General features: G+C 39.8%; 1 protein-coding gene across 1 annotated transcript in view; it reads right to left on the minus strand.

The window, feature by feature from the left end:
• The window catches only part of PTPN6 (protein tyrosine phosphatase non-receptor type 6), a 70,869-nt gene that overhangs the window by 1,499 nt on the left and 52,302 nt on the right, over nucleotides 1-17,068 (minus strand). The window contains exons 5-15 of the mRNA XM_075842333.1: nucleotides 11,941-12,054; nucleotides 11,237-11,350; nucleotides 9,233-9,329; nucleotides 8,743-8,822; nucleotides 8,226-8,375; nucleotides 7,562-7,696; nucleotides 4,187-4,341; nucleotides 3,626-3,693; nucleotides 639-790; nucleotides 214-290; nucleotides 4-129 (exon numbers count right to left, since the gene is read on the minus strand). Coding sequence (XP_075698448.1) covers nucleotides 9-129; nucleotides 214-290; nucleotides 639-790; nucleotides 3,626-3,693; nucleotides 4,187-4,341; nucleotides 7,562-7,696; nucleotides 8,226-8,375; nucleotides 8,743-8,822; nucleotides 9,233-9,329; nucleotides 11,237-11,350; nucleotides 11,941-12,054 — 1,263 coding nt within the window. The 3' untranslated portion in view covers nucleotides 4-8. The remainder of the gene's footprint in view (nucleotides 1-3; nucleotides 130-213; nucleotides 291-638; nucleotides 791-3,625; nucleotides 3,694-4,186; nucleotides 4,342-7,561; nucleotides 7,697-8,225; nucleotides 8,376-8,742; nucleotides 8,823-9,232; nucleotides 9,330-11,236; nucleotides 11,351-11,940; nucleotides 12,055-17,068) is intronic.

Raw genomic sequence — 17,068 nt, forward strand, 5'->3', positions numbered from 1 at the left:
CACCTTTGTCACTTCTTCTTCATGGAGGTTCGGGGTTTCTCCCTTTCTGACGACGTTTTTTTGTTAACTTTTTCTTTTTTCTCTTTTCTGGCGTTCATATTTTCGTAAACTGTTCCTTCTTCTTTAGACCTGAAATAAAATCCAAGACAGATGTGAGGAGACGTGCGCACCGAGAGGGGGTGAACGTTACACTGGAGGGTGTGGACGTCGTACTTGGAGGAGCTCCGCTTCACCTTCATCTTGGCAAAAGACAATCCCAAGTTTCCATATTCTGATTCAACCTTTGTTTTCTGTTGGAAACAGAGGGGAGACATTCCCTTAGAGTATTCATTGTGTAGAAATCATCATATACAGTAAAGTTCTTTAATCCGGCATCTGATAGTCTGGAAATTCTGATAATCTGGTACTAACTGCAAAATAATCTGGAATCTCTCAGAAGACTGAGCAGACAGAACCAATTAGGAGACTTCTGTTCTTCTGAGGTTTCATATTATATTGCAGTTCTGTTCTGGAAACAAACTCTGGATTATCAGACTCTGGATTATCAGGTGGGAGATGTTTTCACTATATAATATATATATATGGGACTCTTCAGCCTCCATCCCTTATCCACACTCCCCGTATAACACTTCCTGTACCTCTAGCGCCTGCAATTTGTATTTGGCCGAGTCGATGTACTGGGCTATAGCGGCATAGGTGAACTTGTACTGCGCCTCCGTCTGCACCATCCCCGAGCGCTGAGACCTCACCATTTGGATAGTTTTCTGCACATCAATGTCACAGTCCAGACCTTTAGGAAAGACAGAAGCAGTCACGGAATAGGATCTTATTTTTGACAGAGATAAGCGGTGCCATTGTGTACATTAGACGCTGATCTCCCTCCCTTCAGAACAATAGCTGAAAACTAAAATCAAGCGAGTTGGAGTAGATACTTAGTTATCTTATAATCCTCTTACCATGGATATCTATTTGTGGGCTTAATGGTTACATATGTCACTACGTTCGGCAGTAGCGTAGCTAGGTGTATAGCACAGGGGGGCTAAACCAATCTGAGTGGGCCCCACCCCACATAGTATATTGCCCCTATAGCTGCCCCCACAGGATAATGCCCCTGTAGCTGCCCCCACACAGTATAATGCCCTTGTAGCTGCCCCCACACAGTATAATGCCCCCATAGCTGCCCCCACAGTATGATGCCCTTATAGCTGCCCCCACACAGTATAATGCCCTTATAGCTGCCCCCACACAGTATAATGCCCTTATAGCTGCCCCCACACAGTATAATGCCCCCGTAGCTGCCCCCACAGTATAATGCCCTTATAGCTGCCCCCACAGTATAATGCCCTTATAGCTGCCCCCACACAGTATAATGCCCCCGTAGCTGCCCCCACAGTATAATGCCCTTATAGCTGCCCCCACACAGTATAATGCCCTTGTAGCTGCCCCCACAGTATAATGCCCTTGTAGCTGCCCCCACACAGTATAATGCCCTTGTAGCTGCCCCCACACAGTATAATGCCCTTGTAGCTGCCCCCACATAGTATAATGCCCTTGTAGCTGCCCCCACACAGTATAATGCCCTTGTAGCTGCCCCCACACAGTATAATGCCCTTGTAGCTGCCCCCACACAGTATAATGCCCTTGTAGCTGCCCCCACACAGTATAATGCCCTTGTAGCTGCCCCCACACAGTATAATGCCCTTGTAGCTGCCCCCACATAGTATAATGCCCTTGTAGCTGCCCCCACACAGTATAATGCCCTTGTAGCTGCCCCCACACAGTATAATGCCCTTGTAGCTGCCCCCACACAGTATAATGCCCTTGTAGCTGCCCCCACACAGTATAATGCCCTTGTAGCTGCCCCCACGCAGTATAATGCCCTTGTAGCTGCCCACACAGTATAATATCCCCATAGCTGCCCCCACACAGTATAATGCCCTTGTACCTGCCCCCACACAGTATAATGCCCTTGTACCTGCCCCACACAGTATAATGCCCTTGTACCTGCCCCCACACAGTATAATGCCCTTGTACCTGCCCCCACACAGTATAATGCCCTTGTACCTGCCCCCACACAGTATAATGCCCTTGTACCTGCCCCCACACAGTATAATGCCCTTGTACCTGCCCCCACACAGTATAATGCCCTTGTAGCTGCCCCCACACAGTATAATGCCCTTGTAGCTGCCCCCACACAGTATAATGCCCTTGTAGCTGCCCCCACACAGTATAATGCCCTTGTAGCTGCCCCCACACAGTATAATGCCCTTGTAGCTGCCCCCACACAGTATAATGCCCTTGTAGCTGCCCCCACACAGTATAATGCCCTTGTAGCTGCCCCCACACAGTATAATGCCCTTGTAGCTGCCACCACACAGTATAATGCCCTTATAGCTGTCCCCACAGTATAATGCCCTTATAGCTGCCCCCACACAGTATAATGCCCTTATAGCTGGCCCACACAGTATAATGCCCTTATAGCTGCCCCCACACAGTATAATGACCCTTATAGCTGCCCCACACAGTATAATGCCCTTATAGCTGCCCACACAGTATAATGCCCTTATAGCTGCCCCACACAGTATAATGCCCTTATAGCTGCCCCCACACAGTATAATGCCCTTATAGCTGCCCACACAGTATAATGCCCTTATAGCTGCCCCCACACAGTATAATGCCCTTATAGCTGCCCCCACACAGTATAATGCCCTTATAGCTGCCCCACACAGTATAATGCCCTTATAGCTGTCCCCACACAGTATAATGACCCTTATAGCTGCCCACACAGTATAATGCCCTTATAGCTGCCCACACAGTATAATGCCCTTATAGCTGCCCACACAGTATAATGCCCTTATAGCTGCCCACACAGTATAATGCCCTTATAGCTGCCCCCACACAGTATAATGCCCCCCATAACTGCCACCACACAGTATAATGCCCCCATAGCTGCCCCCACACAGTATAATGCCCTTATAGCTGCCCCCACACAGTATAATGCCCTTATAGCTGCCCACACAGTATAATGCCCTTATAGCTGCCCCCACACACTATAATGGTACAGATCCGTCAGTTCCCTGCTCCAGCATTGGATTCAACTGTATCTGCATCCTGAGGACGCAGATACAGATGAACCGGGACACACTGCCGCTGGGGGACCAGCCCTGGGCCCCACCATCTCAGTGGGCCCGGGGCCACCGCCCCCGTGAGCTACTCTACTGACCTTCGGGTAATCCTAACCTCCTATGCATTTTCTGCTTCATTAAAGCACAGCTAGGATCGTGACTTCAGCTTAGCTGCATTTCTAATGGAGTTTGTGGTAGTCTGAAATCCACCTCGAAGAGGCTCCGCCTACTGCACTGTCCCTCCCCCATGCTTTACACTGCAGCTCTGCTTGCTCAATTGGCTGCTTTGTATAAAACACGTTCAGCAGGAAGAGACATTTGGGTTTGTGTCGAATTACATGAATAAAGGGGGGGGGGGCTTGGACAGATTTCACAAGTGCTCTACTGATAAATGAGTATTAGAATGGACTGAGGAGAAGTGAGAAGTCTATGAGATTATGGGGAGAAACAAACAAAATATCCAGAATAAGGTAATATTAACCCTTTGTTTTCCTTCTTACCTTTTGTTTGGATTGCATCAACCAACATGTCAATAGCAATGATGGTCCCGGTACGACCAATCCCTGCACTGTGAATGAAGCGGAGGAGATAATAGGAGAGTGGACGACATTTCTGGCTACCATCAACATCCTACATCTGTTGTTGAGCACATAACTTGCTTTACCATTCTTATACTAGTCTTGAGTTAGATTGGTTTATACTCCAGTCACATCCAGAGCTGCATTCAGGACTAAACTGCCTGCCAACAGAAATCTACCAGGAATACCCCTAACAGCTTTGATCCTATAACGCATAGCACTCTGTTCCAGTGCATTGGGGGAGATGTAGTGTTTTCTACAACACACTACTGTACATTACTTACTGTAAACACTACATCTTTGACAATGCAACACATCAGAGCATGGTCTGTATAGAAACTCGATCAATGGAGCAAGCAGAGAGATTGAAGGACAACCAGCCTAAGGGCTAACTGGAAGCCAGTATAATTTGAATGCAGCTCTGGATGTGACTGGAGAATAAGACATGACATGATAGGCAAAGTGTCTGCAATGTTATGTTACCTGCAATGCACAATGATGGGTCCAGCTGAGGGAATGCTCTCTTGCATGTGGTTAATCTCCCCCAAAAAGTTAAGGACACCTCCGGGGTCAGAGGGCACGCCATGATCCGGCCAGCTCAAGTACTGGTAGTGAAAGATCTCCCGGGTCTTGGCACGCTGGAAGCACAAACACATGAATTAGACCATGACAAGGGCAAATGCCAAGTGAGGGGCAAAAACTATAGCCAGACCCTAATGTAAGTGCGGACGTGACCATTATAGTCAGCAAAATTCTGATAGTCCGGCATAGGCCAGAAATCCTTCATGGGACCGGATCACTTCATGTTGGACGGTTATAATTTCTAGATTATCTGGATTGCTACTACAGAAGATGTTTAAAGAGAACCTTTCACCTGCCCATACGTGTGTAGCATGTAATGGGGGAGGGCTGTGCAAACCCTGGAGCACTTTAAAAAAAAATTCTACCCTCCTCCGTTATATTTGGCACCCGATATTTAAATAACCCCCTGAACTGTCAATGGGGTGTCTTTAGGCAACGGGGCGTGTAACATGGCTGTGACACTGTCCAACCAATCAGCTACGGACAGTGGCCACAGCGAGAGCTGGAGAGAGGACAGCGTGTGCGCGCAGCTCGGAGCTGTACGCGCACTCCCTCACTCACTTTTCAGCTCTCGGCAGACAAGGACGACAAGACTGTGATCTCTTGCGCGAGAGTAGAAAAGAACATAGTGATTCAGTACAGTAATGTGTCCGAGGAATCGTAAGTGCAATCAATTAGGACAAGGAAAGTTATTGAGTAAAGAAACGTGACACAAAACAGTATAAAGCGAGCGTGGCATCTGGTAAGTAGACACTCCTGGAATAATTATGAAGCGGTACGTAGAGCCGATCTCAAACAGTTTCCACAGGTGCATAAAAGTACAACCTAAATATATCAGGTAACATTCAGCGGAAGATCAGGACCAATATTTATACAGCGTTGAAAGTGAAATTCTATACTCTATACATGGAATGCGAGAGGAGCCAACTGGATAGGGGCCAAATAGGAGCCACGTCCTTGGCAGTAAACAGGTTAAGGGCTCGGGGGCGAGTCAGAGATTCTGTGTCGGGGGGAGCAGACAGTGGCAGGAGACGGCAGGCATCTGTCCCAAATTTTGGTAAACTTGAGAGGACAGTTTCTATGTTGGAATAACCACTTCTTATGGGGTAACATAAGACCAACCACAAACAGCAATTCTGCAAATGTAGGGGCACGACAGGACGACCAAGTTTTGGCTAACAGCTTTTTGGCATAATATAATGTCTCCACGACAAGTGTATGGATTTGACGGGAGTCATATTCCGCAGGGTCAGGAGTGAATAGACAGGTCTTAGGGCACAGCGGGACAGGGGACCCCATCTCATCTTTCAGACATTTGATAACCTGATCCCAGAACCCGGCTAACTTAGGGCAGGACCACACCAGATGGTAAAGGAGTCTGAGGTAAGCCCACATTTAGGGCATTCGTCAGGGTAGTCAGGACGGAAGCGATGTTATCTAGGGGTGGTATAATACGCCCTGTGCAGTATGTAAAATAGTCACTCGTTATAGTTGGACGATTCAGATTTAGGGGAGGAGAGGGCTCTGTCCCACTCATCCTCAGTCAGGGGACTACATCACCTTTCCATTTTACCTTCAGCGGGATGAGCATAGATTCTCTAAACTTTCCGGACAATAGGCCATAAAGATGGGAGATCACGTGTTTAACAGGAGGAGAAAGCATAATGTTCAGACCCTTTTATAAGAGACAATGAACGAGCGCTCCTGGCGATCATTCCCGATCATTGGCCTGTGTTAACAGGGCGGCGATCAGCCATTCGCATCGGCCAAATGTTCGCTAGTCGGCAGCACATCTCCCCCGGTGTAGACCGGGAATATGCTGCCAACAAGTTGTATGGGGACGAACGGTTGTGGTAATGATCAATCGTCCCCACACATTCCAAATATTGCACTGCTGGGACCCCCACCGATCCAGAGAACGTGGGGGCCCGGGTCCCCTGTATGAATGGAGCAGCACCCCCACTCTCTGGATCGGTGGGGTTCAGCGATGGTAGCCCCAGCGATCAAACACTTATCCCCTAATCTATGGATAGGTTATAAATTGTTTTGGTTGTTTCTTGCTCCAGGATATTTGAAGATAAACGGTTATTAGAGGGTTATTCCCATCACACAGAGTGATGTCATATCGTGACGGGACCCCCCACCGATCCGGAGAATGAATAGGCTACAACGCTGGTTTAGCGCTGCACTCTTTCAAAGTTTTCCCTACACATCCGGCAACCAAACTGCAACTAGAGCGTGGCCCCATTCACTTGAATGGAGTTGTGTTGCAGCTCCCTGCATAACGGGAAAAACGCTGTACAGGGAAAAACGGAGAAGGGGACATAGCACTAAACCAGTATGGCAGCCCATTCATTCTCAGGATCGGTTGGGGTCCCGGCAGTCAAACCCCCATGGATTACAAATTGATGGTATATTCCGGCTATATGCCATCCCAATGTATGATGGGAATAACCCTTCAAGCCACCAAACCTTCGTAAAGGGTATGCAAACTTTTGCAACCATTTTTTTCTCATTATTGTAATGCATCTAAAATTAAAATGAAGAAACTCTGCAAATGTTAAATATCCTATTGTATTTACAGCTACTATACAGACCTACGTGTCTCCATGGTTACAGACTACAAACAAACCCTGTGTAGTCTGATCCTACAGTTGCTTGTTTAGGCCCTTTTACACGGCCCAATGATCGGGTGAATGAGCATTCGTACAAACGTTCGTTACCGATCACTGCCCCATGTAAAAAGGGTAAAGATCAGCCGATCAACAAACAAACGCTAGTTAATTGGCTGATCGCATCTTTTATAAGGCTAAAAAAATGGTCGCTAGTCGGAGCAGATCTCCCTGTGTAAATAAAGAAATGTTCTGGAAACAAAGCAAATGCATGGGGACGCACGATCATAGTAACGATCATTCGTCTCCATACTTAACGATCATTGCTGCTTGTGAATGGAACAAATGAGCGCCGATCAACAAGCTGTATTGTCGATCGGCGATCATTAAAGGTAGTTAAACACGGGTGATATCTGCTCTTGTAAAACCATTTTTACTCTCTTCTATCTGCCCCCTCTTCTATTGCCTGTAGATTAACAAGCAGAGGGAGTGGAGTAACACATGACTACAAGATCAGACTACACAGGGCTTGTTTGTAGTCTGTAACCATGGAGACACATGGATCCGTATACACAAAACGGTAGGAGACTATTTGCAAAATTCTAAATTACAATCTGATGACAATAATGCCTTTATCATGCCTATTGATCAGCTGCATACTTACATCCTTTAGACACGACACTTGTAGTTGCCGGAACTTGTACTCCAAGGCCTCATGGTCCGAAATAATTTCAACCCAAAAGTTTCCATATACCTTCCCATCAGTCCCAACGTCTGGCCAGTAGGGGACACATTTAGTCTAGAATGGAATGAAAAGGTCAGTATGAGAATTATTACAATACAGTCCAGAAAGACAGCGATTTAAAGGAAACAATCAGTAAGACAAAATCTAGAAGACGAGTCACAGTCAAGTGTATTATGAAGGAGACATCCACCATAACGTTAAATAATAAAAATTCTATCTTTCTGCTGTTACCACAAGGGGGAGCTCAGGAGTTCACTGCGCATTATTTACACATTTAGTACACAGGCTCCCCCTAGTGGTGGCTGCAGGTAGCAGGAATTTTATCATTTATGTCCATGCAGGAGATTTGGAGCTCTGTATCAGAAAAGCTGAGTTACAACCACTATAAAGATATATTAGGAAATTAATCAGCCCAGAATGGGCATTAAAAGGTGGACATTCACTTTAATTTAAAGTAGGCTTTCCTAGTGCATAGAGCTAATGCTGGCTTGAAGAAAGAGGAGAAGACTGAAAAATGTATAAGAATTTTAATGGGAAACATAAGAAAATAAAGTAGAGCAGTGTTGACAATGAGAAGCCTCACCCGGCCCTTCTCTATCTCTTTAGTGGTCATCACTATGACCCGGCTGTTCTCCTGCCAGACCATCTGCCAGAAGTCTTTAGTGGTGGACGGCAGACACCCTTGACAAGCAATGAAATGTTTTGAAGGTTCATCTTCACCAATTAGTTGGTTCTGAGAGAGAGAAATCATGCACATTTTTTAAATAATTTTTGTAACCTATACAACATATTACTCCAGATTTTAGATGAGCAACCAATGATCCATGTGCCCCAAATAGTCCCGAATTCTAATTAGGTCTGGAATTGGCCAATATTTTTGAATTTCCCATACAAAGGAAAGTTGTGACCCCACAAGTCACTTTTATTGGATGTTTCAGTGGTGGATAAACTACAGAAGAACTTTTTAATCGGTTACGGCAATTTGGAAGGAAACCTGGAATCTTCTATGTCCATTCTACGAATCGAAAGAGCTTCTAATGTTCTTCAAGCACTCCGACAAGACCAGATGCTTTCCTCCCTCTTCTACCCAAGACACTCACCGTCACATAATTGGCATTGATATAATCTGCGCCTGGAATATTTGGGTCTTCACAATGTAGTTTAACTCTTGTGTGGTCAACTGGAAAGAACAGAATACAAGAACAAAGAGGCAAATTAGGTACCGGTTCAGAGATAAGCCCCCACGGCCCATTCGATACCCAGGATAAACCTGGCATTATGTACCCATCACCAATCTGCATGCTAATTTCCCTGGTATGTGTTCATTAGTTAAGTACCCCAGTCCTTGGATATTGTTGCAAGAAGTAGAGAAAAGAGCGACTATGTTCTGACAGCTGCTCTATTCCCTGCCAGCAGAAGGAGCGGCTGTCAATTGAATGCTGCTTACTTCTTTGTAATGGCCAGGACATCTACATCGGAGATTCTCAAGATCATAATGAGCTGAGTGGCGTTACAATGATTGCTAAACACAAGTTAGATGACAGAAGGTCAATGCTGAGACTACAATGGCTTCGATCTAGACAAACTCACATGGAAGGATATTTTTGTAGCGGTTTTTGCTTTTGTTTTCTAGCCTTTGGCCCTCTATTCGATCATACAGTAAGTTGGATTCCTGTTTTTGAAGAGCCTGTAAAGGAAAGACACATAAAGCTTATGTAGAAGAATCCCTATAATACATTTTGTATCTAGCCTGTACCCCATCGCACCCCAACCCTACTTAAAGACTTGATTTAAAGGCTATGTACACCATTAAAAACTTTTTATTTTCAATAAAAACGTCAGTGTGTTTGGTGCAACTTTGTAATGACATTTTATTAAAAACGATTTTTCTTTTTCAGATACAGCTGCTTTATATCCTGTATACAGAGCAGCTGTATCTAGCGCTGAATCCTGTATCCGTCAGGTCAGTGGGACTGACAGGTTCAGTGTCAGCAGGTGCTGTGTGTCCACCTGTAATCGATCACATCTAAGTTCTGAACTGTCAGGGAGCCGCAGGACCCGCTGACCTGACGGATTCAGGTCTCAGTGATAGATACAGCTGCTCTATATGCAGGATACAAAGCAGCTGTATCTCAAAAAGTAAAAATAGTTTTTAATAAAATGTCATTACAAAGTTGTACCAAACACACTGATACACATTTTTATTACAAAAAAAAAGCAAAAAACCTTTTCAAAGGTGTACATAGCTTTTAAGAAGGTAAACGTAAGATTTCTACATTAAATAGGATTTGGCCATAATGACCCAGTGTTGACTTTTTCAGCCAATGATTAATAGGGACTATGGACAAGATTTACTAAGACTGACCCTTTTACACTGGCCAATTATAGGGCAAACAAGCGTTCAAATATCGCTCGTTGCCGATATCTGCCCTGTGTAAAAAGGGCAGCGATCAGCGAACAAACGCTCATTCCTCTGCTGATCGTATCGTTTTAAAAAAGTAAAACATTATCATTGTCGGCAGCACATCTTGGTGTGTAAACAGGGAGACGCGCTGCCGACATGATAATAATATTGTATGGGAACGAGCGATCAGAGTAACGAGCGATCAGAGTAACGAGCGATCAGAGTAACGAGCGATCAGAGTAACGAGCGATCAGAGTAACGAGCGATCAGAGTAACGAGCGATCAGAGTAACGAGCGATCAGAGTAACGAGCGATCAGAGTAACGAGCGATCGTGCCCATACATAGCTCCTTATGACAGGAACAAACAAGTGCCAATCAACGTACGGTCTCGTTGACCGGAGCTCGTTGCACCGGCCAAAATTGGCCAGTCTAATAGGAGCTCAACTAAAGCAGGTATTTTGGAGTACACTGCCCGATTTCTCTCTAATGTGTATGGCAAGCTTTAACGCAATGTGCCCATTAAAATTGCTCTTTCAAAAAAAATGACCACATGACAGCGAATCTAACTTCTCCAAAAAATGTTTACTTTCTCCAGAGAACATTTTATGACAATGTGATCATTATAAATAATATAGTTAATAACCTGGCACAATCCAAGTGATTGAGTAATTGGGCAATGTCCCAAAGTCCAAGCTGCTGTGGGGCATACTGGCCCCGTTGTGTCTCATGCAGATGAGGGACTCAACTACTGGATTGACTGGATCATCTGAACGCCTCCCATTAGGCGATGTCGCCTTGCTTGTGTTGTTGATGAGACAACTTCTTGCCCTGGGACCCATAGACCGGTCTTCACCTACCCCCACCCAATACTGATAGAACAACACCCTGCAGGTTTGTGAATTCTAAATTTAGGTGCAAATATAAAAAATTGAGCCAGATTGTGACGGGCAATTTGAGGACTACGGGAAAAATGAAGTCTTCCACAAATTAATGGGCAAGGACATGTGATAAAATAAGCAGATCAAATCCAAAGTATCAAATTAAGAAGGAGATAAGTCGGCACGGACGACGGATGAGAAAAATAAACTGAGAAAAATATAATATTACAGAATGCAGGAAAGGTTACATTTGGTTTCAGGTCAGAAAGTGAATCCAGAACTTCTGCCCAAGAAAATCACGAAACACTTACATCAAACTCTTCCCAGAATCCTGCCTTCGAAGCCTCCTCTTTTTCAGACTTTTTGTCTAGTTCCTTCATGCGACTCTCAATGTCGGCTGCGTTAACTCTGGTGGAGTGGTATGGCTGTAAGAGATATAGACAGGGACAGGGAGGTAAAGAAGGAGACTGAGAAGATGGAGAAAAGACATATACGAATGGCCAAGTCTACTCTTTTCTTTAGAAACTTTTTTTAATATGAGACCTTAGGTTCATGAATCCGGTAGATCAGGATGGACATTACCATAGACCTCAGCCAGGTAGGGAAATATTTCATTTTGAAGTACAATCTCCTGGAATAGATCTTTAAGAATTAGGTATCACCAAAGTAGTCATATTGACCACAGTCAAGGACGTAACTATCGGAGAGGCAGTCATAGCCACTGCTAAGGTGACCATAAGGAATTGAGGGGTCAATGAAGAGAGAAAAAGCCTCAAAAGACCAAGAATGACCATAATAGTCATAATCTTTCCATTTCCGGAACTCAATTGCAGCTGATAGTGGGTATAGCGGAGTGGAGCCCTATTAAAAGTTTTGCAATGGGACCCCCACGGTTATCTATTAGGCCCCTGATCAAAGTCCTCAGTGAAACTAATATAACACTTTGCAATGTATTGAGACAATAACTCACTCTGGTCCACACTATGGAGGAGACGTAATGAGTTTCTGATCTCACCTTTTTCAAGTACACAAAAGCTCCAGATACTTCTTCTATATGCTTCTTCTTATAAGCTTCAATAAGATCCGTGAGAGAGTCAAACTTTGTATCCCCCAGTGTATACTTCTCCCCCTGTGGAGCCACAACGTTCACAGTCGAGTGGGAAGGGGTTAAATTAATTTACATAGATAAAATAAAACAATAATTAGTAGAAATGTAATAAAATGTAGTATCATCATTGTTTTATGGTTTATCTGCGATTCCAAACACATATGAAAAATATTGTCCATGAGGAACAGTATTATAGTAGTTATATTCTTGTATATAGGGGGCAGTATTATAGTAGTTATATTCCTGTATATATGGGACAGTATTATAGTAGTTATATTCTTGTATATATGGGGAGTATTATAGTAGTTATATTCTTGTATATAGGGACAGTATTATAGTAGTTATATTCTTGTATATAGGAGCAGTATTATAGTAGTTATATTCTTGTATATAGGGGGCAGTATTATAGTAGTTATATTCTTGTATATAGGGGCAGTATTATAGTAGTTATATTCTTGTATATAGGAGCAGTATTATAGTAGTTATATTCTTGTATATAGGGGCAGTATTATAGTAGTTATATTTTTCTATATAGGGGGCAGTATTATAGTAGTTATATTCTTGTATATAGGAGGGAGTATTATAGTAGTTATATTCTTGGATATAGGGGCAGTATTATAGTAGTTATATTCTTGTATATAGGGGGCAGTATTATAGTAGTTATATTCTTGTATATAGGAACAGTATTATAGTAGTTATATTCTTGTATATAGGAGCAGTATTATAGTAGTTATATTCTTGTATATAGGGGTCAGTATTATAGTAGTTATATTCCTGTATATAGGGGACAGTATTATAGTAGTTATATTCTTGTATATATGGGGAGTATTATAGTAGTTATATTCTTGTATATAGGGACAGTATTATAGTAGTTATATTCTTGTATATAGGAGCAGTATTATAGTAGTTATATTCTTGTATATAGGAGCAGTATTATAGTAGTTATATTCTTGTATATAGGGGCAGTATTATAGTAGTTATATTCTTGTATATAGGAGGGAGTATTATAGTAGTTATATTCTTGTATATAGGAGGGAGTATTATAGTAGTTATATTCTTGGATATAGGGGCAGTATTATAGTAGTTATATTCTTATATATAGGGGGCAGTATTATAGTAGTTATATTCTTGTATATAGGAACAGTATTATAGTAGTTATATTCTTGTATATAGGGGGCAGTATTATAGTAGTTATATTCTTGTATATAGTGGGCAGAATTATAGTAGTTATATTCTTGTATATAGGGAGCAGTATTATAGTAGTTATATTCTTGTATATAGGGGGCAGTATTATAGTAGTTATATTCTTGTATATAGGAGGCAGTATTATAGTAGTTATATTCTTGTATATAGGAGGCAGTATTATAGTAGTTATATTCTTGTATATAGGGGGCAGCATTATAGTAGTTATATTCTTGTATATAGGGACACTATTATAGTAGTTATATTCTTGTATATAGGGGCAGTAATATAGTAGTTATATTCTTGTATATAGGGGGCAGTATTATAGTAGTTATATTCTTGTATATAGGAACAGTATTATAGTAGTTATATTCTTGTATATAGGGGGCAGTATTATAGTAGTTATATTCTTGTATATAGGGGGCAATATTATAGTAGTTATATTCTTGTATATAGGAACAGTATTATAGTAGTTATATTCTTGTATATAGGAGCAGTATTATAGTAGTTATATTCTTGTATATAGGGGGCAGTATTATAGTAGTTATATTCTTGTATATAGGAACAGTTTTATAGTAGTTATATTCTTGTATATAGGGGCATATTATAGTAGTTATATTCTTGTATATAGGAACAGTATTATAGTAGTTATATTCTTGTATATAGGGGGCAGTATTATAGTAGTTATATTCTTGTATATAGGGGGCAGTATTATAGTAGTTATATTCTTGTATATAGGAGGCAGTATTATAGTAGTTATATTCTTGTATATAGGAGGCAGTATTATAGTAGTTATATTCTTGTATATAGGGGGCAGTATTATAGAAGTTATATTCTTGTATATAGGGACACTATTATAGTAGTCATATTCTTGTATATAGGGGCAGTATTATAGTAGTTATATTCTTGTATATAGGAACAGTATTATAGTAGTTATATTCTTGTATATAGGGGGCAGTATTATAGTAGTTATATTCTTGTATAAAGCGGGCAGTATTATAGTAGTTATATTCTTGTATATAGGAGCAGTATTATAGTAGTTATATTATTGTATATAGGGGGCAGTATTATAGTAGTTATATTCTTGTATATAGGAGGCAGTATTATAGTAGTTATATTCTTGTACATAGGGGGCAGTATTATAGTAGTTATATTCTTGTATATAGGGGCAGTATTATAGTAGTTATATTCTAGTACATTGGGGGCAGTATTATAGTAGTTATATTCTTGTATATAGGAGGCAATATTATAGTAGTTATATTCCTGTATATAGGAACAGTATTATAGTAGTTATATTATTGTATATAGGAGCAGTATTATAGTAGTTATATTATTGTATATAGGGGGCAGTATTATAGTAGTTATATTCTTGTATATAGGAGGCAGTATTATAGTAGTTATATTCTTGTATATAGGGGCATATTATAGTAGTTATATTCTTGTATATAGGAACAGTATTATAGTAGTTATATTCTTGTATATAGGAGGCAGTATTATAGTAGTTATATTCTTGTATATAGGGGCATATTATAGTAGTTATATTCTTGTATATAGGAACAGTATTATAGTAGTTATATTCTTGTATATAGGGGGCAGTATTATAGTAGTTATATTCTTGTATATAGGGGGCAGTATTATAGTAGTTATATTCTTGTATATAGGAACAGTATTATAGTAGTTATATTCTTGTATATAGGAGCAGTATTATAGTAGTTATATTCTTGTATATAGGGGGCAGTATTATAGTAGTTATATTCTTGTATATAGGAACAGTATTATAGTAGTTATATTCTTGTATAAAGGGGGCAGTATTATAGTAGTTATATTCTTGTATATAGGAGCAGTATTATAGTAGTTATATTATTGTATATAGGGGGCAGTATTATAGTAGTTATATTCTTGTATATAGAGGCAGTATTATAGTAGTTATATTCTTGTACATAGGGGCAGTATTATAGTAGTTATATTCTTGTATATAGGGGCAGTATTATAGTAGTTATATTCTAGTACATTGGGGGCAGTATTATAGTAGTTATATTCTTGTATATAGGAGGCAATATTATAGTAGTTATATTCCTGTATATAGGAACAGTATTATAGTAGTTATATTATTGTATATATGGGGCAGTATTATAGTAGTTATATTATTGTATATAGGAGGCAGTATTATAGTAGTTATATTCTTGTACATAGGGGGCAGTATTATAGTAGTTATATTCTTGTATATAGGGGCAGTATTATAGTAGTTATATTCTTTGTACATTGGGGGCAGTATTATAGTAGTTATATTCTTGTATATAGGAGGCAATATTATAGTAGTTATATTCCTGTATATAGGAGCAGTATTATAGTAGTTATATTCTTGTATATAGGGGCAGTATTATAGTAGTTATATTTTTGTATATAGGTGCAGTATTATAGTAGTTATATTCTTGTATATAGGGCCAGTATTATAGTAGTTATATTCTTGTATATAGGGGGCAGTATTATATTATAGTAGTTATTATATTATATTATAGTAGTATTATATAGTAGTTATATTCTTGTGTATAGGAGCAATATTATAGTAGTTATATTCTTGTATATAGGGGAAAGTATTATAGTAGTTATATTCTTGTATATAGGGGGCAGTATTATAGTAGTTATATTCTTGTATATAGGAGGCAGTATTATAGTAGTTATATTCTTGTATATAGGGCCAGTATTATAGTAGTTATATTCTTGTATATAGGGGCAGTATTATAGTAGTTATATTCTTGTATATAGGAGCAGTATTATAGTAGTTATATTCTTGTATATAGGGGCAGTATTATAGTAGTTATATTCTTGTATATAGGGGGCAGTATTATAGAAGTTATATTCTTGTATATAGGGACACTATTATAGTAGTCATATTCTTGTATATAGGGGCAGTATTATAGTAGTTATATTCTTGTATATAGGAACAGTATTATAGTAGTTATATTCTTGTATATAGGGGGCAGTATTATAGTAGTTATATTCTTGTATAAAGGGGGCAGTATTATAGTAGTTATATTCTTGTATATAGGAGCAGTATTATAGTAGTTATATTATTGTATATAGGGGCAGTATTATAGTAGTTATATTCTTGTATATAGGAGGCAGTATTATAGTAGTTATATTCTTGTACATAGGGGGCAGTATTATAGTAGTTATATTCTTGTATATAGGGGCAGTATTATAGTAGTTATATTCTAGTACATTGGGGGCAGTATTATAGTAGTTATATTCTTGTATATAGGAGGCAATATTATAGTAGTTATATTCCTGTATATAGGAACAGTATTATAGTAGTTATATTATTGTATATAGGAGCAGTATTATAGTAGTTATATTATTGTATATAGGGGGCAGTATTATAGTAGTTATATTCTTGTATATAGGAGGCAGTATTATAGTAGTTATATTCTTGTATATAGGGGCATATTATAGTAGTTATATTCTTGTATATAGGAACAGTATTATAGTAGTTATATTCTTGTATATAGGAGGCAGTATTATAGTAGTTATATTCTTGTATATAGGGGCATATTATAGTAGTTATATTCTTGTATATAGGAACAGTATTATAGTAGTTATATTCCTTGTATATAGGGGGCAGTATTATAGTAGTTATATTCTTGTATATAGGGGGCAGTATTATAGTAGTTATATTCTTGTATATAGGAACAGTATTATAGTAGTTATATTCTTGTATATAGGAGCAGTATTATAGTAGTTATATTCTTGTATATAGGGGGCAGTATTATAGTAGTTATATTCTTGTATATAGGAACAGTATTATAGTAGTTATATTCTTGTATAAAGGGGGCAGTATTATAGTAGTTATATT

The sequence above is a fragment of the Rhinoderma darwinii genome, chromosome 11 (genome assembly GCF_050947455.1).
Source record: "Rhinoderma darwinii isolate aRhiDar2 chromosome 11, aRhiDar2.hap1, whole genome shotgun sequence".
NCBI lineage: Eukaryota > Metazoa > Chordata > Amphibia > Anura > Rhinodermatidae > Rhinoderma > Rhinoderma darwinii.